The sequence below is a fragment of the Mesoplodon densirostris genome, chromosome 1 (genome assembly GCF_025265405.1).
Source record: "Mesoplodon densirostris isolate mMesDen1 chromosome 1, mMesDen1 primary haplotype, whole genome shotgun sequence".
Taxonomy (NCBI): domain Eukaryota; kingdom Metazoa; phylum Chordata; class Mammalia; order Artiodactyla; family Ziphiidae; genus Mesoplodon; species Mesoplodon densirostris.
Window position 1 is genome coordinate 176,266,636 of NC_082661.1, and position 25,260 is coordinate 176,291,895.

The 25,260-nt window shown below is 39.3% G+C and overlaps 1 protein-coding gene across 1 annotated transcript in view; it reads left to right on the plus strand.

The window, feature by feature from the left end:
* CFAP70 (cilia and flagella associated protein 70) overlaps positions 1-25,260 on the plus strand; it is a 95,174-nt gene continuing 69,914 nt past the window's right edge. Inside the window, exons 1-7 of the mRNA XM_060112131.1 lie at positions 1-31; positions 1,780-1,882; positions 3,065-3,251; positions 19,371-19,469; positions 19,639-19,718; positions 21,149-21,328; positions 24,543-24,725. Coding sequence (XP_059968114.1) covers positions 1,820-1,882; positions 3,065-3,251; positions 19,371-19,469; positions 19,639-19,718; positions 21,149-21,328; positions 24,543-24,725 — 792 coding nt within the window. The 5' untranslated portion in view covers positions 1-31; positions 1,780-1,819. The remainder of the gene's footprint in view (positions 32-1,779; positions 1,883-3,064; positions 3,252-19,370; positions 19,470-19,638; positions 19,719-21,148; positions 21,329-24,542; positions 24,726-25,260) is intronic.

The following is a 25,260-nucleotide window of genomic DNA, read 5'->3' on the forward strand; positions in this document are numbered from 1 at the left end:
AAAAAAAAAAACACCTCTGCGGCTGAGTCAGGTAAGTCTGCTCTTACTCCTTAGAAAACTGTCTCTTCCCGGCCTCCCCACCCCGGCCCTGCGGCCACACCGTGTTACCTCAGCTTCTTCTCCCTAAGCTTCGGCCAGGCTGAAACGCACACGCCGCATCCCTGCACGACTGTACTCCCGTACAGACTCGAACGCCACCGACCCCGCTAGGCGCGGACGCTCTCGCCAAGCCCAGGCTTCCCACCCAAGGCCAGACTGAGACCCCACTTCCCACTTTGCGCCGAGATTCCCCTCCAGTAAGCGCAGACTGCGCTCCTGTCCCCAGACCACTCCCAGTCACATCATCTCCTTCACCTAAACGATTTCTTTCTTTTTGTTTTTTGGGGTTTGTTTGTCTAAGCTATTGTTTCTAAAAATTTTTTAATTAAAACATTTTTTATTGGAGTATAGTCGATTTACAGTGTTGTGCATCTAACCATTTTCTAATCTGACTTTTCCTCTTCAACTTCTTCTGAGCAGATGACAAGAAATGCGTGCCTTGTCAGCGGCAACAGGAGCCCCCACTTAACTGCCTTGACCATAACTTTTAACTAGTCAGATTTGTTGCACTCATTATTCAACAGATATGCTGCTAATGCCTCTTGCGGGCAAGGCATGGTGCCAGGCACTCAGGGACTGCAGAAATGTATGATAGCTTACTTGTCTTTAAAGAAGTAATTAAGCATTCAAGAAACATAGTGCATATTAATAACACCATTTGTGCGGTGCTTCATAGGTTAAGCAGTTTTACTATGTTAGTGGATATTCGTAACAAATGTGAAACAGGTCAGAAGTTATGTTATGCGTTTTATAGAAGGTGAGACTGAGGCTCAGAGAAGTTAGGCATTTGTCCAGGGTCAGGCCAGTGAAGGCGTAATTCATGTGCTACTATTGAAAAGGAAAGGAGGCTGAAGTAAAAGACCGTTTCAAATGTAAACTTGATAAGAAAGTTGTCAGGGCCACTTAGGCCCTGAATGAGCCTGGAGACATAACGTTGAACAAGTGATCTGAGACTTGTAGGTAACAGGGAAAATGAGGGAGTCACTAGAAAGATGCAGAATACTTAAAAAGCTTGGAGACAGCAAGGTATCTCTTGCTTTTTTCTACCACCAGTCCTAGACACACTTAGCATAGTATATCCGATGTAAATATTTGAATTGCATTAAGTTCCACTTTGAATTGAGTCAGAAAACATGACCTTTTTTTTTCCTTAACATATATCCAATTTATTTTTGAAGTTGTGTCCTTAGTGTTGTAAAATAATTTGAAAATACCTTTGATTAAATAAGACATATGTCAGGACTTTTTCCAGTGGACTAACATTCTGTGGGGCTGCTTCTTTCTTGTTATCAAAATATATTTTTCAAAAACAGAGATTAAGTAATGCTTGAGGGGAGTTTTGCACATCACACACACAAAAAAGCTACCAAAAAACACTTTGAAGGAGGTGGGGGATGGGAGGTGGGGTGATGGCATTCCTACCCTCTTTGCCTTGTGGTAATTTGTGCTTAATGGGTTAGTTACATGTATAAGGATCTTTTTAGCACTAACCAGCAGAATCATCCTTGTGACCAGGTCCCTAAGGCACTGCCTATCTGGCAACAAAGGTTGGAAAGTGCACAAAACAGTGCTGGACTAGGGCATTTCTCTAGGTTCTCCCCTGGTATTGGTTATGATGTAATGTGGATACTTGTGCAACTATGGTATATAAGGGGACAGTTTTGTTCATTATGTTCCCAGAGATCAAAGAAGACCAGAGAGACTTTGCCCAGGTGCTGATATGGAGCAGGTGTCATCAACAGGCAGACCCGTGCAGATCACTGTGACAGATGGATATGACTTGGTAAAGTTATTTTTGGTAATCCTGGAAGTCCTTAGTTTATTCATTCTCCTTGAAAGTACTTTTGTCTTTGGGCTCAGGTCTCCCTGTCAGTCATCCAGTTGTGGCTTGAGGAAGATGTGTTGGGAACATTAGCAGGAGGCATGGAGTTTTGCATTATTCTGTACCACCAAACCTCCTGGCTTTACATAGCAATGGCACTTCCTTCTCAGTGTTCCTTATTGTTAGTCTATAATCAGCACGTCATATTAGTGTGTAAAATACCTGGCAATTTGAATACTAAATTTAATGGGGGTGAAACAACTGGTTTTCATTTTCCTAAACAGCAGTTCCTTTCTCCTGAAAAGGATCTGAGTTCCTCCAGAACTTCTCTTGTGATTAATTTCATTTGATGAATTTAAATAATAAAACTACAATATGATATAACTATTAAAATTTACAAGAATAATGAAACGTCAAAATATTCATTCAGGGGCTTCCCTGGTGGCACAGTTGTTGAGAGTCCGCCTGCCGATGCAGGGGACACGGGTTCGTGCCCCGGTCCGGGAAGATCCCACATTCTGCGGAGCGGCTGGGCCCGTGAGCCATGGCCGCTGAGCCTGCGCATCCAGAGCCTGTGCTCCGCAACGGGAGAGGCCACAACAGTGAGAGGCCCTCGTACCGCAAAAAAAAAAAAAAAAAAAAAAAAAAAATATATATATATATATATATATTCATTCAGTACTATGAAGTCAAAAAGCTTATTCCAAAACAGGATGTAATAAATGATCTCTACTTTCTTTTAAAGGGTATATATAAAAATGTATATATGAACGTGTGTGCATATATATATATATATATATACACACACACACACAGCAAAACACTAGAAAATATATTATTACAGGTAATTTGTTTTCCTATGTGCTTTCCTCACTTTTTCAGATCTTCCACAATGTGCTTTTATAATCATATAAGCACAATTACTGTTATTTTTCAAAGCTTCCAACTTAACGGCCTTTAAATAGAATGTTGCATTTAGCTACAACTAGATTTGTTTAATGACTTTCTACTTCCCCCATTTGTATTTGTGACATAGCTTGTTAGGAAAACGTGCAAAATGCTATATAAAGTCAAAATGCGTTGCCAGATATGTAAGAAAATTCTCTATTTGAATATAATTGTAAAGTATGTTTCTTTCAACAGAAAGGTTTTAAAGGAGATACTCCAGTTACCTTTATCCGTGCAGAATTCAATCAGGTGGTTCTGGGAGACTCTGCAAAAATTACTGTTTCTCCAGAAGGAACTGCAAAATACAACTTCACTTGCAGTTTTGAGTTCAATCCTGAAGGAGGAGTCACTTTAGATGACCTCGCCCACAAACCTGTGTTCTGTAAGTCCTTGGGATTCTAAATATGTTAATTATATGAGTGACCAGGATATTCTGAGGTATTTAGTAGCTGTTGTAGGGACAGATGAACACACCTTACCTTTTTAACCTGGGAATAACACAGTATACTTTGAGTCTCACCTGGTTCTGGCAGCTGTCACCATGACCTACTAATTTTAATCAGTTTGTATTGAAGACCTTTTTACACATAACTTTAAAAAAAAATTTTTTTTTTCCAAATTGACTTTATTCTTTCCAGCAGCTGATAATAAAACATACATATGGGGCCTCCCTGGTGGCGCAAGTGGTTGAGAGTCCGCCTGCCGATGCAGGGGATACGGGTTCGTGCCCCGGTCTGGGAGGATCCCATATGCCGCGGAGCGGCTGGGCCCGTGAGCCATGGCCGCTGAGCCTGCGCGTCTGGAGCCTGTGCTCCGCAACGGGGGAGGCCACAACGGTGAGAGGCCCGCATACCGCAAAAAAAAAAAAAAAAAAAAAAAAAAAAAACATACATATGATAAAAAAAAGAATATTTATACAATTTTGAAGAACAATAAGCAATAACATGGAAGCAAACATACTCTTTTATGAAAAAAACAGCCCCCAGTTTGAAACAAGACCAATGATATATAGATAATTTGATCTATTCATGTGTACAACTCATTTTAATTTCCCTAAAAATATTATTTAATAACTTTTTAGTAACTAGTCAATTCTTATTAACAGTCAGACAAGTAAGAATGTAGATAATGCTCAATTCAATCCATGGGCGTAAATGAATAGACATATAACTGAAATTTGCAGCCTTTGTCTCCTAAGCTGATTTGTGAGCTTTTCCTTTGTATTCCTATATTTAAGGTTGCCAAATTTAGGGGAAAAAAACAAAACAAACAAAAAAACCAAAAAACAAAATTTGGGACATGCTTACAGTAAAAAAATTATTTGTTGTTTACCTGAAATTCAAATTTAATTTGGCATCTTGTATTTTACCTGGCAGCACTATCTGTACTTCTGTATATTCACCGAACTGTACAGCAATTATTAATTTGCCTCCCTTGTTAGAGGAGACACTTTTTGAAATCAGGGCTGTATCTTATTTATTTCAGAATTTCTAGTGCTTAGAAATATCTGGGATAGAAAGGGGCTCAAAAAATGTTTGTTGAATGAATGAATGGATAAATAGATGGATAGTTTCTGTATTCACACTTTTACAGTTTCTAACTACATAATATTATCTCTGAAATACTTTGTTCCTAAACCTGTATTCTAGGCTAAGTCTTTTTTGTTTGTTTGTTTTAACCCATACTCTTTTTTATTTTTTGGTAGTGTGGTTTTTAAAAAATTAATTAATTAATTAATTAATTAATTTATTTATTTATTTGCGGTACACGGGCCTCTCACTGTTGTGGCCTCTCCCGTTGCGGAGCACAGGCTCCGGACGCACAGGCTCAGTGGCCATGGCTCACGGGCCCAGCCGCTCCGTGGCATGCGGGATCTTCCCGGACCAGGGCACGAACCCGTGTCCCCTGCATTGGCAGGCGGACTCTCAACCACTGCGCCACCAGGGAAGCCCTAATATATTTTTTATTGAAGTATAGTTGATTTACAATGTTGTGCTAATTTCTGCTGTACAGCAAAGTGGCTCAGTTATACACATATATACATTCTTTTTTATTATTCTTTTCCATTACGGTTTATCCCAGGGGATTGGATATAGTTCCCTGTGCTACACAGTAGAACCTTGTTGTTTATCCATTTTAAATCTGATAGATTGCACCTACTAACCCTAAACTCCCAGTCTATCCCTCTCCCTCACCCCTCCTCCTTGGCAAGCACAAGTCTGTTCTCTATACCTGTGAATCTGTTTCTGTTTTGTAGATAGGTTCATTTATGCCATATTTTATTTATTTATTTTTGTTTTGTTTTGTCTTTTTATTATTAACATTAGTAACCTCGAGATATGTTTAAATTAGAATTGTCATTTTGAGTGTTCACATTAAGATACACTGTAATTTGACTTATGAGGACTTTTTTTTAATTAAAATGTTTTTTTTATTGGAGTATGGTTGGTTTACAATTCTGTGTTAGTTTCTGCTGTACAGCAAAGTGAGTCAGTTATACATACACATATATCCACTTTTTTTCTGCCATATTTTAGATTCTACATATAAGTGATATCATATGGTATTTGTCTTTCTCTTTCTGACTTACTTTACTTAATATGATAAACTCTGGTTGCATCCATGTTGCTGCAAATGGCATTATTTCATTCTTTTTTATGTCTGAGAAGTATTCCGTTGTATATATGTACCACATCTTCTTTATCCATTCATCTGTTGATGGACAGTTAGGTTGTTTCCATGTCTTGGCTATTGTGAATAGTGCTGCTATTAACATAGGGGTTCATATATCTTTTTGAATGATAGTTTTGTCCGGGTATATGCCCAGGGGTGGGATTGCTGGATCATATGGTAGTTCTATTTTTAGTGTTATGAGGAATCTCCATACTATTTTCTATAGTGGCTGCACCAAGTTTCATTCCCACCAACAGTTTGGGATGGTTCCCTTTTCTCCACACCCTCTCCAGTATTTGTTATTTGTAGACTTTTGACGATGGCCATTCTGACTGGTGTGAGGTGGTACCTCACTGTAGTTTTGATTTGTATTTCTCTAATAATTAATGATGTTGAGCATCTTTTCATGTGCCTACTGACCATCTGTATGTCTTTGGAGAAATGTTTATTAAGGTCTTCTGCCCATTTTTCTATTGGGTTGTTTGTTTTTTTGTTGTTCAGTTGTATGAGCTGTTTGTATATTTTGGAGATTAAGCCCTTGTTGGTTGCATCATTTGCAAATCTTTTCTCCCATTGTGTAGGTTGTCTTTTCTTTTTTTTCCTTTTTCTTTTGTTAATATTTATTTATTTTATTTTTTAAAAATAAATTTATTTATTTTTGGCTGTGTTGGGTCTTTGTTGCTGCGCATGCGCTTTCTCTAGTTGTGGCGAGTGGGGGATACTCTTTGTTGCGGTGGGCGGGCTTCTCATTGCTGTGGCTTCTCTTGTTGCAGAGTACGGGCTCTAGGCGCACGGGCTCGATAGTTGTGGCTCATGGGCTCTAGAGCACAGGCTCAGTAGTTGTGGCGCACAAGCTTGGTTGCTCTGCGGCATGTGGGATCTTCCCGGACCAGGGCTTGAACCCTTATCCCCTGCATTGGCAGGTGGATTCTTAACCACTGTGCCACCAGGGAAGTCCCAATATTTATTTATTTATTTATTTAATTTTTGGCTGTGTTGGGTCTTAGTTGTGGTACACAGGATCTCCGTTGCAGCATGTGGGCTCTTTCGTTGTTGTGCACGGGCTTCTCTTTAATTGTGGTTCATGTGCTCAGTAGTTGCGACACATGGGCTTAGTTGCCCCACAGCATGTGGGATCTTAGTTCCCCAACCAGGGATTGAACCCACATCCCCTGCATTGGAAGGTGGATTCTTAACCACTGGACCACCAGGGAAGTCTCTCTCTCTTTTTTTTTTATGGTTTCCTTTGCTATGCAAAAGCTTGTAAGGGTGATTAGGTCCCATTTCTTTATTTTTGTTCTTATTTCTATTCCCTTGGGAGACTGACCAAAGAAAACATTGGTACAATTTATGTCAGAGAATGTTTTGCCTATGCTTTCTTCTAGGAGTTTTATGGTGTCATGTCTTATGTTTAAGTCTTTAAGGCATTTTGAATTTATTTTTGTGCTGCTTTGAGTGTGTGTCATAACTTCATTAATTTACATGCATCTGTCTAACTTTCCCAGCATGACTTGCTGAAGAGACTGTCTTTTTCCCATTGTATATTCTTGCCTCCTTTGTCGAAGATGGATTGACCATACAGGTGTGTGGGTTTATTTCTGGGCTCTCTATTCTATTCCATTGATGTGTATGTCTGTTTTTGTACCAATACTGTGCTGTTTTGTTTACTGTAGCTTTGTGGTATTGTCTGAAGTCTGGTAGAGTTATGCCTCCTACTTTGTTGTTGTCCTTAGGATTGCTTTGACAATTCTGGGTCTTTTATGGTTCCATGTAAATTTTTGGATCATTTGTTCTAGTTCTGTGAAAAATGTCATGGGTAATTTGATAGGGATTGCATTAAATCTGTAGATTGCTTTGGGTAGTATTGCCATTTTAACTATTAATTCTTCCAGTCCAAGAGCATGGGATATCTGTTTCTTTGAATCATCTTTAATTTCCTCTATTAATGTTCTATAGTTCTCAGCATATAAGTCTTTCACCTCTTTGGTCAGTTTATTCCTAGGTATTTTATTTTTTTGGGTGCGATTTTAAAAGGCTTTTTTTTTTTTTCTTTTTTGGCCGCACCAAGTGGCTAGTGGGATTTTAGTTCCCCAACCATGGATTGAAACTAGGCCCTCTGTAGTGAGAGCATGGAGTCCTAACCACTGGACCACCAGGGAATTCCCAAAGGTATTGTTTTTTTACATTCCCTTTCTGATATTTCATTGTTAGTGTAAAGAAATGCAGCCGATTTCTGAATGTTTATCTTGTATCTTGCTACTTTGCTGAATTTATTAGGTCTAGTAGTTTTTGTGTGGAGTCCTTAGGGTTTTCTATATATAGTATCATGTCATCTGCATATAGGGACAGTTTTACCTCTTCCCTTCCAATTTGGATACCTTTTATTCCTTTTTCTTATCTGATTGCTGTGGCTAGGACTTCCAATACTATGTTGAATAGAAGTAGTAAGAGTGGGCATCCTTGTCTTGTTCCAAATTTTAATGGGAAGTCTTTCAGCTTTTCACCATTGAGTATTGTATTGGCTGTGGGTTTCTCATAATGGCTTTTATTATGTTGAGATATTTTCCCTGTATACCTACTTTGGTAAGAGTTTTTAATCGTGAATGGTTAGGTGCATATATGTTGACGAGTGTAAAATGCCTTTTCTTGTATTCATCCTTTTACCATTATATAATGTCCTTCTTTATCTTTCTTTATGACCTTTATTTTAAAGTCTATTTTGTCTGATATGAATATTGCAGCTCCCGCTTTCTCGTCATTTCTGTTTGCATGAAACATCTTTTTCCATCCTCTCACTTTCAATCTGTGTGTGTCCTTTGCCCTAAGGTGTGTCTCTTGTAGGCAGCATATTGTAGGCTCTTGTTTTTTTAATCCAGTCTGCCACTCTTTTTCTTTTGATTGGAGCATTCAGTCCATTGACATTTAAGGTAATTATTGATACATATGTATTTATTGCCATTTTTTAAAAAATTTATTTATTTATTTTTGTCTGTGTTGGGTCTTCGTTGCTGGGCACAGGCTTTCTCTAGTTACGGCAAGTGGGGGCTACTCTTTGTTGCAGTGTGCAGGCTTCTCATTGTGGTGGCTTCTCTCTTTGCAGAGCACAGGCTCTAGGTGCGCAGGCTTCAGTAGTGGTGGCGTGTGGGCTCGGTAGTTGTGGCTTAAAGACTCTAGAATGCAGGCTCAGCAGTTGTGGCACACAGGCTTAGTTGCTCCACGGCATATGGGATCTTCCTGGACCAGGGCTCGAACCCATGTCCCCTGCATTGGCATGCAGATTCTTAACCACTGCGCCACCAGGGAAGTCCTTTATTGCCATTTTAAACCTTGTTTTCCAGCTGATTCTATGTTTCTTTTTTGTTCCTTTCTTTTTCTTTTTGTTTTTCTTTTTGTGGTTTGATGATTTCCTTTTATTTTATGCTTGTGTTCTCTTCTTTTTGGGTTTAGTAATCTATTGTATATTTTTGATTTGTGGTTGCCCTTTTTTTCAAGTATGGTAACCTCTTCCTATATCTGCTTGCTTTAGACTGGTAGTCATATAGGTTCAAACACATTCTAAAAAAAAAAGAATCTACATTTTCTTACCCTCCTTTCCCATGTTTTAGGATTTTGATGTCCTTTTTTACATCTTCATGTCTATCCTTTTTCTGTTCCTTGTGTTTATCATCACTTTCACAAATAGGTTTTTTTTTTCTTTTTGATCTGTATACTGGCTAATTTAAGTGATTTACTTTCCAACTATAAACTGTGATTTCCTCCTTCCTATATCTTCTTGTTTCTTTTCTATTTAGAGAAGACCTTTCAATATTCCTTTTAGGATAGGTTTAGTATTGCTGTATTCTTTTAGTTTTTGCTTGTCTGAGAAATTCTTTATTTCCCCTCCTATTCTGAATGATAATCTTGCTGGGTAGAGTATTCTAGATTGCAGATTTTTCCCTTTCAAAACTTTGAATATATTTTGCCACTCTCTTCTGACCTGCAGTGTTTCTGTAGAGAAATCAGCTGATAGCCTTATGGGAGTTCCCTTGTAATTAACTATTTGTTTTTCTCTTGCTGCCTTTAGAATCCTCTCTTTATCTTTAACTTTTGCCATTTTTATTAGAATATGTCTTGGTGTAGGTTGGTTTGGGTTCTTCTTGTTTGGGACCCTCTGTGCTTCTTGTATCTAGATATCTGTTTCCTTCTTTAGGTTTGGGATTTTTTCAGCCATAATTTCTTCAAATACATTTTCAATACCCTTTTCTCTTTCTTCTCCTTCTGGAATCCCTATTATGCATAGATTGGCATTCTTTATATTATCCCATAGGTCTCTTATATTGCTTTCTTTTTTTTTTTCATTTGGTTTTCTCTCTGCTGTTTTGATTGGGTAATTTCCATTATTCTATCTTCCAGATCCCTTATTCTTTCTTCTGCATTATTCATTCTGCTATTCATTGCCTTTAGCTCAGCTTTTGTCTTGGCAAATGAATTTTCTAATTTTTCTTGGCTCTTCCTTGTAGTTTCTAGTTCCTTTTCACCGTAATCTGCATTTCTGTCAATAGCCTTTCTTAATACTTTCAGTATTTTCATTACCTTTTTGAACTCGGTGTCTATTAGACTGAAGAGGTCTGTTTCCTTGTTTGTTCCTTCTGGGGAATTCTCTTGGTCTTTTAACTGGGAGTTAAAGAAGCAGTTTAACTGCTTCTTCATTTTGCTTATATTTCTCTACTCTGTGAGTTTAGGAGAAATGGTTATCTACTCTTGTCTTGTCTTGGAGGACTATTTATATGTGGGAATGTCCCTGCATAGCTTGTGTGGGTTAAATGTATTTTTGGCACGAGGGCTGTTTTTGGTTTGGATGCTTGCTGTCTCTTTCCACAGTTTGTGCTGGCCATTATCCCCTTGATAGTGGGTGTGTGGGTGCGCAGCCCAAGCACACTCCCAGGAAGGCAGCAGTTGGAGCAGCGGTTGATGCCCAGTTGTGGGACCCTCGGTAGTGGCAGCGGTCTGCACCCACCTCTGGAGTCCGAGATGGCAGTGGCAGCTCGTACCTGCCCCTGGAACTCATATAGGCAGTGCCCTGCCACCTGAGAGCGTGTGTGGAGAAAGAAACTCCTATGGAGGTCCCGCCTCTCTCCTCTCGCACCCCCAACAATGGCGTCTTGCCTCTCTCGTGGGCCCAGACTTCTTCCTGTACTCCCTTGATTGAGGCACACCACATCCTAGCCCCCTCAGGCTGTCTGCACGCAGCCTACCCCAGTCCTCTCCCGTGGTCTGACCTCCAAAGCCTGAGCCTCAGCACCCGGCCCCCGCCCACCTCAGTGGACAAGCATATCAGGCTGGTGAGTGCCAGGTGGTGATACCAACCATCTGTGCAGGTTTCTCTCTGCTTTGCCCTCTGCAAATCGGTTGCTGCACTCTCCTCTGAGGCTCTAAAGCTCCCCCTCTGTTCTGGCTGATCTCCCCGCCAGTGAGGTGACTTCCCAGTGTGTGGAAACTTTTCCTCTTTCACAGCTCCCTCCTGGGGGCACAGGTCCCGTCCTGATTCCTTTCTCTCTTTTTTTTCTCTTTTCTTTTGTCCTACCAAGTTATGTGGAGATTCTCTTGCCCTTTTAGAAGTCTGAGGTCTTCTGTCAGCATTCATTAGATGTTCTGTGAGAATCATTCCACATGTAGATGTATTTTTGATGTATTTGTGGCAGAAGGTGAGCTCCCCATCCTATTCCTCTGCAATCTTGATCCGATTGATGACCCATACTTGTTATTTTTTGTTTTTGTTATTTTTTAGTCGCACATCTCCTAAGGTGCCTGCCAAAACCCACAGATTCCGAGATCCCAAACCCAGAGAGGTGGACCTGAGAATCTATACAGTATTCTAGAGCAATGCTTTCCAGACCTTTCTTTCCATAACAGTCACCTGAGAGAAAGTAATCTGAGAGAAAGTAATCTTCAGGGTCCCACCCTATACCACTAAATTCACAATTGCCATGGGAAGAGCCTAGGTAGCTGTACCTTGGAAAAAAAATGTCTCAGGTGATTACTGGGAAACACTGTCCAAGAACAGTGATTCCTAGCTCTGGCATAGGCGGGAATCAGTCAACCACAGAGGCATCCATCTGACCTGCACTCTTTTATCCCACCCACTCTCTTCTGCTTCTTTCTTCTTTCCTCTGTGCTTCTCTGTCACCCCAAGTGAGCGTTGTATCTCAATTGCCTTCTTCCCTAGCATGCTGGATGGGAAAGGCAACACTGGACCATTATTTTAAGCATGTCACTGAACGTGAGAAAGAAATGGTAGTTCCTTTGTTCCAGAAACAAAACAGAAACTGAAACCTGGAACTCTTGAACAGCTGCCATTGGTGTGTGGTGGTGTGTGGGGAGAGGGCAGTATTCTAAAACCCAGGGGCTTGGATTTTAATGCTCTTACAGAGACAGAGACTTGGGCTGCTGTAGATGGGAAGTTGAGAGTGAGACCACTTACCTCATCGTAAGCCAAGACTCTCAAAAAGATTGGACTAGAAAAAAAAGTTCACACACCATCATATCTGTCTAGGTGCTGGGTAGACAAAAAAACTTCCCTAAGAATTAGTAATCATAGAGTTATGTCGATCATTAAATAATATGTATTTTCTTAAAACATGCAAGGAACATTTGTATAATAAAAGCTGGCCACTTACCAGGCCACAAAGCAAGTCCTGCCATATACCAAAGAAACAATAGCATACAGATGAAGTTTTCTGACCAAAATACAACAGTCAAAAAAATAAGAAATAACAAAAATATAGCAAAAATTATTATGAATAATTCATGGGACAAAGAAGAAATCATAATAAAAACTGCAAAGCAGTTAGAATCAAGTCAACAGTAAAACACCAAATACCACAACTGTGGGATATAGCTAACGTAGTGCTTAGAGATACATTTATAATCTTAAGTACAGTCATTAGAAATCAAGAAGAATTTCAAACAGAACTTCTGCCTCCAAGAAGATGGACTAGATATACTTTCCTCTATTCCTCTCATAACTATAAACCCTGGACATTATCTATATAACAGACTCTGAAAGGTAGAAAGAAGAAAGAAATGAGACTTGAGGAAAGACAGTGTGAGTTCCTTGGGTTTTCTTTTTGCCTCATATATCCCAAACTGTATGCTGAAGAAGCCAGCAACCTGGAAACAAACATGGGTACAGATCAAACCAACCAACCAACCACAAAAGTCTGCTCTCTCTAATCAAAAGACCAGGAAGGGGGGCAGCCTAGCATGACAGAAAACATTCAGACAGAACCTGCTCTACTCCAGTCAAAGGCCCAGAAAGAAAAACTGGGGCCCCACCCACACCCAAGCCAAGCGGGGAACCTAGGCTTACACATGCACAAAGCTGAAATAGCATGCCTCAACACCCTCCTTGAGTGGTGTCAGAGAAGACCAAGTAGGAAGCCAGGGCTTTTGTTCTCTGTGGTAATGACGCCCCTCTCTCAACATGTGTTTTTTGTTTTTTTGGTTTTTTCCCTTTGGCCATGCCATGCAGCCTGCGGGATCTTAGTTCCCTGACCAGGGATTGAACCTGTGCCCAGGCAGTGAAAGCACCGAGTCCTAATCACTGGACTGCCAAGGAATTCCCTCAACATGTGGTTTTAATGGAGACCACACGGGGAGCCAGGGCTTCTGCCCCAATCTGGCAGTAATGAGGTGCTCCTCCACTGCCCACTGGGGTGTGTCAAATGGGGTCTAGTGTAAAATCAAAACTCACCATCACCTAGTGGGAATGCATCTACACCCACTGTAGTATCAGTAGAGAACGAGTAAGGAATCAGAGCCCCCATGTCCCCTCAGCAGTACGGAGGAGCTGCCCCACTCAGGTATTAATGGAGATTGAGTGGGGAACCTAGACTTGTCTCCACCTGAAAATAATGAGGCATTGCCTCTCCCCTTCCTGTGTAGGAGTGGTGTCAAAAAATGCCAGCAAAAAAGAAGGTTTAAGTGTGATTCAGAGTTTCATAGCATAATATAAAAATTCCAGGTTTCATTTGAAAATCACTCATTATACTAAGAACTGGAAGATCTCAAACTGAATTAAACAAATAATCAGTAGATGCTAACACCAAGATGATAGATATGTTAGAATTATTAGACAAAGTTTTTAAAGAAGCCATGATAAAAATGCTTCAATGAGCAATTGTAAACATGTTGGAAACAAATGAAAAAACAATAGATAAACTCATAGGGGAAATAGAAAGTCTCAGTAAGAAATAGAAGATATAAAGAAGAATCTAGTAGAAATTTTAGAACTGAAAAATACATTAACTGCTGTGAAAAGCTCAGTGAATGGGCTTAACAGCAGAATGGAGGAAAAAGAGGAAAGAATCAGTGAACTGGAAGATAGAACAAGAGAAATTACTCAATCTGAGTAATGTAGAAGAAATAGACTAAAAGAATATGAACAGAACTTCAGGGTCCTGTGGGACTATGCCAAAAGATTTAACAGTGTTATTGGAGTATCCGAAGGAGAGAAGAAAGAGAGTGAGGCTGGAAAAGTGTTCAAAGAAGTTAAGCCTGAAAACTCCCCAAATTTGGCTAGAGACATAAACCTACAGATTCAGGAAGCTGAGCAAAGTCCCAACAGGATAAACCCAAAAGAAATCTGTACTAAGAAACACCATAGTAAAACTTCTGAAAACTAAAGACACAGAAAAAAAAAATTGAAAGCAGGGGAAAACAACTACAAAGGTACCAGTTTCTCATCAGAAAACATGGAGGCCCAAAGGAAATGGAACAATATTTACAAAGTGGTAAAAGAACTGTTCACCTAGAATCAAATACCTAAATAAAAGATATGAAGTGGAAATCAAGATATTCTCAAATGAAAGAAAACTAAGAATTTGTCACCAGAAGACCTACCCTAAAAGAATGGTTGAAGGAAGTTCTCTGAACAGAAAGGGAATGATAAAAGAAAGAACCTAGAAACATCAGGAAAGAAGAAAGAATATGGTAAGCAAAAATTTGGACAGATAAAATAAGCTTTCCTTCTCCTTGAGTTTTCTAAATTGTGTTTGACACTCTAAACAAAGTATAACACTATCTGATGTGGTTCTGTATATTGAGAAAGTATTTTTGGCAGTTATAAACAGGGAAGGCAAGGGGGCATAAAGGGAGGTAAGGTTTCTATACTTCATTTAAACTAGTGAAATGATGACATCAGTAGATTGTAATAAATAGTATATATATGATGCAATACCTATAGCAATGACTAAAACATCTATACAAAGAGATATATTCAAAAATATTATAGATAAATAAAAATGGAATTCTAAAAAATGCTCAGGTAATCCAGAGGAAGGCTGAGAAAAGAAAACAGAGAAATGAAAAAGAGAGGACAAACAAAACCCAGCAGACTTAAGCCCTAATATATTAATAATTACATTAAATATATCAAGACACAGAGATTACAGATTCGATAAAGAAATACACTATATACTAGAAACTCAAAATATAACCATATGGTAAGGTAAAAAGTAAAAGAATAGAGAAAGATATATCTACATAAATATAAAACTACAAAACATTGCTGAAGGAAATGAAAGATGACACAAATAAATTGAAACATATCACATGTTCATGGATCGGAAGATTTAATATTGTTAAAATGTCAGTACTTCTCCAAGTGATCTACAGATTCAGTGCAATCCCTATAAAAATTCCAAAGACATTTTTTGCAGAAATAAAAACCTTTCTATAATTCATATGAAATCTTAAGAGACCCCAAATATCCAAAACAGTCTTAAAAAAGAACAAAGTTGGGGGTCTCATACTTTGTTTTCAAAACCTACTACAAAGCTACAGTAATCAAAACAGGGTGATATTGGCAGAAACAGAGACATACAGAGCAGTGGAATAGAATAGAGAGCTGAGGAATAAACCCTAACATATATGGTCAAATGATTTTTGACAAGGATGCCAAGACCATCCAATAGTGAGGGTAAGTCTTTTCAACTAATAGTGCTAGGAAAACTGGATATCCACATGCAAAAGAATGAAGTTGGACTCTTACCTAACACCACATTCAAAACTTAATGCAAAAATGGATCAAGGACCTAAATATAAGTTCTAAAACAATGAAGCACTTAGAAAAAAAACATAGGTCAAAACTTCATCATATTAGATTTCACAGTGACTCTTGGATAGGATAGCAAAGGCACAGGTAACAAAAGAAAAAAATGGACAAATTGAATTTCATCAAAATTTAAAACTTTAAGGCATCAAAAGACACTATCCACAGAGTAAAAAGGCAACCCACAGAATGGGAGAAGATATTTACAAATCATATCTGATAGGGGGTTAAAATCCAGAATACATAGAGAACTCCTAAAATTCAATACCAAAAATACCCCGAACAACCTAATTCAAAAATGGGAAAAGGATTTGAATACACTTTTCTCCAAAGATGATCTACAAATGGCCAGTAAACACATGAAAAAATAGTCAACATCACTAATTAGGGAAATGCTAACCAAAAATACGAGATACAATCTCATACCCATTAAGATGGCTTCTGTCAAAGAAACAGAAAACAAGTGTTGGCAAGGATGTAGACACATCGGAACCATTGTGTACTTTTGGTGGGACTGTAAAATAGTATGGTTACTGTAGGAACTGGTGGTTCCTCAAAAAATTAAAAATAGAATGACCGTATGATCCAGTGATTTCACTTCTGGGAATATATACAGAAGAATTGAAAGGGTCTCAAAGAGATACATGTACACTTATGTTCATAGGAGCATTATTCACAAAAGGTAAAATGTGGAAGCAATCCACGTGTCCATTGACAGATGAATGGATAAGCAAAATGTGATATATACATAAAGTAGAATATTGTTCAGCCATAAAAGGAAGGAAAGTCTGACATCTGCTATAACATGGATGAACTTTGAGAACATTATGTTAAGTGAAATAAGCCAGTCATGAAAAACAAGTACTGTATGATTTCACTTATATGAGGTACCTAGAGTAGTCAAATGCATAGGGATAGAAAGTATCCTGGTGATTTCCAGGGAGAGGGGAAAATGGGGAGTTATTGTTGAACAGGTATAAAGTTTCTATTTTAGGGGCTTCCCTGGTGGCGCAGTGGTTGAGAGTCCACCTGCTGATGCAGGGGACACGGTTTCGTGCCCCGGTCCGGGAGGATCCTGCATGCCGTGGAGCGGCTGGGCCCGTGAGCCATGGCCGCTGGGCCTGCGCGTCCGGAGCCTGTGCTCCGCAACGGGAGAGACCACAACAGTGAGAGGCCCGCATACTGCAAAAAATAAATAAATAAATAAATAAAGTTTCTATTTTAGAAGGTGAAAAGAGTTATGGAGATGGATAGCTGTGATGGTGGCACAAAAATGTGAATATACTTAATACCACTGGACTGATACTTAAAAATGGTTAGGATGATCAACTTTATGTAATGTGTATTTAAAAAAATTTTTTAAAGATATAAAAAGGAATATTCTGCCATTACTCTTGAAAACTTTGATAAAATGGACAATTTAGAGAACCTAAAGAAATGGAAGACACATCAAAAGAGTGAAGGAGACTTAAGAGACACCAGCTAATCACAATGTGTGGACCTTATTTGGATCCTGATTCAAGCATTCAAAGAAAATGCTGTTGAGAGATATGAGGTGGAACAAAAGGAAAGGCATACCATGTTAAACAGGAATGCTCAACATAACAAAGATGTCATTCTCCCTCAGTTTATCTATAAGTTTAACATGATCTCTATAAATCTGCCAACATTATTTTTTTAAATTATAGAAATGCTTACAGAAAAAAGTTTTTTTTTAATTTATATTTTATTTATTTATTTTTGGCTGCATTGGGTTCTCATTGCTGCACATGGGCTTTCTCTAGTTGCTAAGAGCGGGGGCTACTCTTTCCTGTGGTGCGCGTCCTTCTCATTGCAGTGGCTTCTCTTGTTGCGGGGCACGGGCTCTAGGCACACGGGTTTCAGTAGTTGTGGCACACGGGCTCTAGAGCGCAGACTCAGTAGTTGTGGCACACGGGCTTAGTTGCTCTGTGGCATGTGGTATCTTCCTGGACCAGGGATCGAACCCATGTCCCCTGCATTGGCAGGAGGATTCTTAACCACTGCACCACCAGGGAAGTCCCCAGAAAAAAGTTTTTTTTTTTCTTTTTTTTTTTGCGGTACGCGGGCCTCTCACTGTTGTGGCCTCTCCCCTTGAGGAGCGCAGGCTCCGGACGCCCAGGCTCAGCGGCCATGGCTTATGGGCCCAGCCGCTCCGCGGCATGTGGGATCCTCCCAGACCGGGGCACGAACCCACGTCCCCTGCATCGGCAGGCGGACTGTCAACCACTGCGCCACCAGGGAAGCCCAGAAAAAATTTTTTAAGTAAGAAAAATCAAGAATTTCTGAAAAAGTTAATGAGGGATTATTAATCCCTCATATTAATCCTACATGACAATAAAACATAGTGTAAGACCATAATAAAAGAATGAGGTGTTTGTACATGCAGAGACTTACAGATTATTAGGACAGACTAGCAGGTCCAGAGATCGTCACCAATGCTTCTGGTAAGTTAGCATCTGATTAAGATGACATTTCACATCAGTAGGGAAAAAGATGGTCTATGTAATCAATGGTGTAAGGACACCTGGGTAGCTCTCTGGAAAAAGATGTAGCTAATATCTCAGAATTACACCAAAATAAATTCTAGGTGGATAAAAGTGTGTACAAAGTTAAACCATGTAAGTATGTACCATAAGAAATCATGGAATTAAAACAAATAAACATAGGGACTGCGGACTTCCCTCGTGGTCCAGTGGTTTAAGAATCCTTCCAGTGCAGGGGACATGGGTTCAATCCCTGGTCAGGAACTAAGATCCCACACGCCACGGGGCAAGTAAGCCCGTGTGCTGCAACAACTGAGTCCACACACTATAGAGACCAGGTGCCACAGCTAGAGAGAAGCCCCCACACCACAACGAAGATATTACGTGCCACAACAAAGACCTAATGCATCCAAATAAATAAATAAATAAATAAATATTTTTTAAGAAAAGGAAAAAGGGACTTTCCAGTTCCTTCTTTATTTTATTTTATTTTTAAAATTTATTTATTTTTGGCTGCGCTAAGTCTTCATTGCTGCACGTGGGCTTTCTCTAGTTGTGACAAGCGGGGGCTACTCTTAGTTGTGGTGCACAGGCTTCATGTTGTGGTGGCTTCTCTTGTTGGAGAGCACAGGCTCTAGGCGCTCAGTCTTCAGTAGTTGTGTCAGGCGGGCTCAGTAGTTGTGGCTCACAGGCTCTAGAGTGCAGGCTCAGTGGTTGTGGCACATGGGCTTAGTTGCTCCACGGCGTGTGGGATCTTCCTGGACCAGAGCTCGAACCTGTGTCCCCTGCATTGGCATGCGGATTCTTAACCACTGCACCACCAGGGAAGTCCCAGATGGTGATTTTTAGTCTTTCCTAAAATTGATGGAGGGAATCATGACCAGTAATTTCTTATACATGAAATAGAATAGAAAATACCTAAGGATTTTGAGCTAAGGATGAATATTACATGAAACTTTGTTATAATCATATGTATCAGTAAGTTTATACATATGTGTGTACATGATTATGATGTAAAAATCCTTTTTAAAAATAATTTGCATGCAAAAAGATTAATAAGTCACTGAGGAGATCCAGTATCTTCCACTAGAAGTCACTAATAATGGTGCCTTCTCGAGTTTCAAGTTCATTTCTCTTAACTTGAATTTCTCTGACAATGCTTTGTTTGTTGCACCTTGGTTATCTGATGTGTGAGCTAGACATGTTCTCATTTTCTTTGTTTTGATTTTTCTAGTAACGATGACTGAAGTTTTACCAAAGGAAAAGAAACAGAAAGAGGAGAAGACCATGATTCTTGGTCAAGCTGTGGTGGACCTTCTTCCTTTACTGGAAGGTCAGATGTGTGATTTGCTCAAAAGCAGAAATAACAAAGCTCATAAAACTTAGTTCCAGAGAAGTGCAAAAATCAGGCTCAGTGAGTTTGAGGGATTCACTGAAAGATGAGCACAGTTATTTCTGCCTAACCCTTCCTTCTTTGGCTTGACTTGGCCTTCTTTTTGCAGGAGAGAGTTTGTTTGAAATGATGGTCCCATTGCACCCTGTGCCAGGCTCGCCCTTGGAACCTCTTCGATCAGGTGTTAAGGTAATCAGAGTTTTAACTCTTAACATATCAGCCTGATATTCAGTCAAGCCTGTCTGCTCTTAAGGTTAAATTTAGTTGAGTCCAATTCATCAGGCACCTTCTTTTCACAGGCACACATAGTGCTAGATTCTGGGAAACAAAGGTGAATAAGGCAGGCTCTTACTTTAGGAGTTCATAATCTACACATCAGAGGTTATGACTAGTGTGATTAAATGGTGGGTTGGGGCATATGGACACAGAGTAGGTATCTGTTACTTTGCCCAGGGGTAGATGCAGGGAAGGCTTAACTATGGAAATGCCTCTTTAACTATGACCTGTTGAATTAAATTAAATAGTATATGAATGCATCTAACACACTTTCTGGCATGGTAGTCTGCTTCTGGTCATTGGAGGGGGGGAAGCATGAATTGGTAGGCTGTGTTACTGGTTTGCGTTCTGGACTTTGTTTCCCAGTTCCTCCTGGGATCAGTAGCTTCTTGGGGCACTGCTTTTGCCACTCTTGTGCAAGTACACTCACTCTCAGCAGATACCACAGCTGTCTTCAGTTTTGCACAAGTAAGGCCCAACTGCTCCAACTATTCTGGATGCAGTTCCTTACTTAACCGTTGATGTAGGCCCCTTCCTGATTCTAGTTGATTCTGACCTTCGAGCTGCCACAATCCACTCCTACATCTGCTGTGATTTTCTTTCTCCTTCTCTTATTTTAGGATGTGATTGGTTTCTCCTAGGTTTTTTGGTAGATCTGATTTAATTTGCTTTCTGTCTTTCAATGATTCCTAAAAATGTGTAGTCCAGTAATGGCATTTCTTGTTTTCCAGGGCTATTGTAGCTTTTTTTTTTTTTTTTTTTTTTTTGGTATGCGGGCCTCTCACTGCTGTGGCCTCTCCCGTTGTGGAGCACAGGCTCCGGACGCACAGGCTCAGTGGCCATGGCTCACGGGCCCAGCCACTCCGCGGCATGTGAGATCCTCCCGGACTGGGGCACGAACCTGTGTCCCCTGCATCGGCAGGTGGACTCTCAACCACTGCGCCACCAGGGAAGCCCTATTGTAGCATTATTGTTTTATTGTATATAAAGATAATCATTTAATATTCTTCCGTCATTCCATGTGATTTGTGCTGGAAAGAGGTAGATATCTGGGTTCAATCTGCCTTCCTTAGTCCAGTGTCCCAGTCTATGTACTGTTGATTTCCCTTAGATCTTATAGAAGAAGAGAAGGGAAGGGCTCTAGCTTAGGGATAAGGTTCTCTTCTTGGCTTGATCTCTCTAACTCATGGGACCTAAAAAAAAGCTATTTGAATCCTCTGTATGGAAATAATTAAACCTGACCTCCTTACCTTGAGCAATGATGTGAGGTTCAAATGAGATAATGTGAAAAAAGAGAGGCCTCTGGCATTTTCAAATGTCTGCGTAATTTTATTCTTTTACAGCAGTGCAGTCTTGAAGTTAAAGTATTTGTGGCGGAGCCCTTATTGACCGCAGCCCAGATCTCAGGAGGCAATCTGCTGAAGGTCACATTGGAGGCTGCCTACTCTGTGCCTGAATCCTTCATTCCAATGGGGCTGCTGCAGAACTACATCGTTGCTCTGCAAGTTCCATCAGCTGGAGAGGTAAAGACTTACAGCAAGATATTTATAGAGATTTAAACACTCATATGGTCATCTCTTCCTCACCTTCTAAGGTTTCATTCAAAGCAGGCTCTGTTAATGGCTGAGATTTATTTTAGGCTCAAAAAAATAAAGTTTACTTCTGTTTTATACATGCATGTTAATATTTACAGTTTACATGTTATATACATGTATATATATATACTACATATAATTTATATCAATAAATACATATTTATGATGGAAAATATATAAAACATTTAAAATCTGACAATTTTTGGATGTAGTATTTCTACACAGATTACTTTTATGCATATATTTTGTAGATTTTATATAATGTACTTTATTATACAAAACTTTCTTTTAATTCCAGGTTATTTTCTTAGTCCAGATTTCTATAGAATGCTTGTGTATGGGTCTTTTGAGGCTCTTGAGATTTCCAAATTGCTTGCTAAAAAAATGTAATTAGGGGCTTCCCTGGTGGCACAGTGGTTGAGAGTCCACCTGCCGATGCAGGGGACACGGGTTTGTGCCCCAGTCTGGGAAGATCCCATGTACCGCGGAGTGGCTGGGCCCATGAGCCATGGCTGCTGAGCCTGCGCGTCCGGACCCTATGCTCCGCAACGCGAGAGGCCACAACAGTGAGAGGCCCATGTACCTCAAAAAAAAAAAAAAATGTAATTAGTTAATACTCTTACCTGCTTTATTGCCATTTTACATTTTTTGTATAGAAATCTCCAATTCTCCTTCACCATTTAACATTCCCACCTGCAGTGCACAAGGGTTCCAATTTCTCCACATTTACCAACACTTGTTATTTTCTGTTTTTTGATAATAGCTATCCTAATAGATGTGAAGTAGCATCTCCTTGTGTTTTTGATTTGCATTCCCCTAGTGACTAATGGTGTTGAGCATCTTTTCATGTGCTTATTGGTCATTTGTATATCTTCTTTGGGGAAATGTCTATTCAAGTCCTTCGCCCATTTCTGAATTGGGTTGTTTGTCATTTTGTTGCTGGAGTTTTAGGAGTTCTCTATATATTTTAGCTATTACTCCCTTATTAGATATGTGATTTGCAAATATTTTCTCTCATTCTGTTGGTTGCCTTTTTTACTCTGATTAGTGTCTTTTTTAAAATAAATAATTTATTTATTTGGCCGTGCCGCATCTTAGTTACGGCACATAAATTCTTCATTAGGTTGCCACATGTGAGATCTTTTAGTTGTGGCATGTGGGATCTTTAGTTGTAGCATGTGGAATCTAGTTCCCTGACCAGGGATTGAACCCCGGCACCCTGCATTGGGAGCATGGAGTCTTAGCCACTGGACCACCAGGGAAGTCCCTGGTTAGTGTCTTTTGATACCACAAAATTTTAAATTCTGATGAAGTTCAATTTGTCCATTTTTTTCTTTTGTTGTCATAACCAAGAAATCATTGCCAAATCTGATGTCATGAGGCTTTTCCCCCTGTGTTTGCGTGTAAGAGTTTTATAGTTTTAGCTCTTATGTTTAGGCCTTTGATCCATTTTGAGTTAATTTTTGTATATGGTGTTAGGTAGGAACCAACTTCTTTCTTTTGCACGTGAATAACTAGCACCTGCTTAGCACCATTTGTTGAAAAGACTGTCCTGTCCCTATTGAATTGTCTTTTTTTAAAAAAATTAATTTATTTATTTTATTTATTTAATTTTGGCTGCATTGGGTCTTTGTTGCTGCACGTGGGCTTTCTCTAGTTGCAGTGAGCGTGGGCTACTCTTCATTGTGGTGAGTGAGCTTCTCGTTGCGGTGGCTTCTCTTGGTACGAGCATGGGCTCTAGGTGTGCAGGCTTCAGTATTGTGGCACGTGGGCTCAGTAGTTGTGGCACGTGGGCTCAGTAGTTGTGGCTCATGGTCTCTAGAGCGCAGGCTCAGCAGTTGTGGCACACGGGCTTAGTTGCTCTGCAGCATGTGGGATCTTCCCGGACCAGGGCTCTAACTTGTGTCCCCTGCATTGGCTGGCAGATTCTTAACCACTGCGCCACCAGGGAAGCCCTGAGTGGTCTTGGCATCCTTAATTTTGACAATTTTTGCTGGCATTGGTTTTGTTGGTTTTTTTTGAGGAGGAGATTTTCAAAGATTCTTACTCTGCTATTCTAGAAATGCCCCTCCTTCACAGAAGTTTTAAAACTTAACCCAAAGAACTAGAATAGTTGAGTTACAGGTTATGCCAATTTTACTTTTTCTAAGAGACTACAAAATTGCTTTCCATAGTTGTACAAATTTACACTTCCATCAACTATGTATAAGAATACCATTCTTTTCACAATGCTGTCAACACAATATTTTCAGACTTTGACTTTGCCAATCTACAGTTTAAAATGGTATCTCATTGTTTTAATATGCATTTCACTTATTATTAATGATTTTTAGCATGTTTTTATTTAAATGTTGGATTTTTGAATTTCCCTTTCTATAAATTGTCTGTTTATAACTTTATCAATTTTCTATTGCAAGTATATTTTAGATAAATTACAGATATGAAAATGCCTATATTTTTAGCCCTTTGTCAGATTTGTTTGTTTTTTAAAAGATAATTTTTTAAAAGGTACATCATGATTCTCACATAAATATAAAATGATGTAAAGGGTTTAAACCAGTTCAGAGGAGAATCTGGGGACTTCCCTGGTGGTCCAGTGGCTAAGACTCTGTGCTCCCAGTGCAGGGGACCCGGGTTCTATCCCTGGTCAGGAAAGTAGATCCCACATGTGGCAACTAAGAGTTTTCATCCCACAACTAAAGATCCCACATGCCACAATGAAGATCCCACATGCTGCAACTAAGACCCAGCCCAGCCAAATAAAGAAATATTTTTTAAAAAGTAGAATCTGAACAAATGACCCATATATACAAGCAACTAGGAATCTTGAAATATATTTGCTAATAATTCAAAACTTATCAGCCATAGTGCAATAATCAATTATATGTCCACTGGACAGAATACCTGTCCATATCTATGGACAAGAATAATTTGCATTATTATCAATTTTCTATAAATTATGGAATTATAAAATAGCAGCAAGACAATGAAGGACACAGGCCCCTCTTTAGAATCAGATAATCACAGAAGGATCTGTTAGACAACACCTGGCATTCCATTGAAAAGACACTTCAGTAATCTTTTTTTGTCCACTTCAAAGTCTTTCACAAAATTTCCTGATATATGGTATTTATTTCTATAGAAAGACTATCCCATTTTCTTCAAGAATGGAACTCTGAAGCTTGGAGGGGAAAGAGAACCTGTTCCTCGGCCCAAAAAATGGCCTATTGCCAACATTCTGGCTCCAGGAGCTAATAACATTCCTGATGCTTTCATCGTTGGTGGGCCCTATGAGGAAGAAGAAGGGGAACTCAACCATCCTGAGGTGAGAGAATTAGGCGGGTTTGGTGATAATCTCAGTGCACTGATATATGATAAAACATATGTTTACAGTTTGTAAATCACTGTAATTCATATGCATCCATCACCTCTTAAAATAAAACAAGTGTATGTCAAAATAAAACAATTATCTATAAAGTTCTGATTAAAATATTTCCTGACTTCTTAAGTCTAACAAACAAAATAATTGATTTAATTTATATTTATTCTTTATTTTATTTGAGATTTATTTATTTATGAGTAGGTTATAATACAGTTACAGGTCAAAATAAAACATTAAGAGATATGCAGTTAAAGTCTCCCCCCTCCTCCATGTCTCTTCTTCCTAATTCCTTCCCAGATCATCACCCTGGTAGTTAACCTTTGTTATAGTTTCTTGTGTGTCCTTCTGGTTTCATTTTTATGCATATAAAAGCAAAAGTAAATAGTCAAAAGAAGACTCAGAGGCGAAAACATTTAGAAAGGTAAAGTTTCCTCATAAAGGATGCAAGAGAGTCAGATTTCAGAAAGACTGGCTCAAA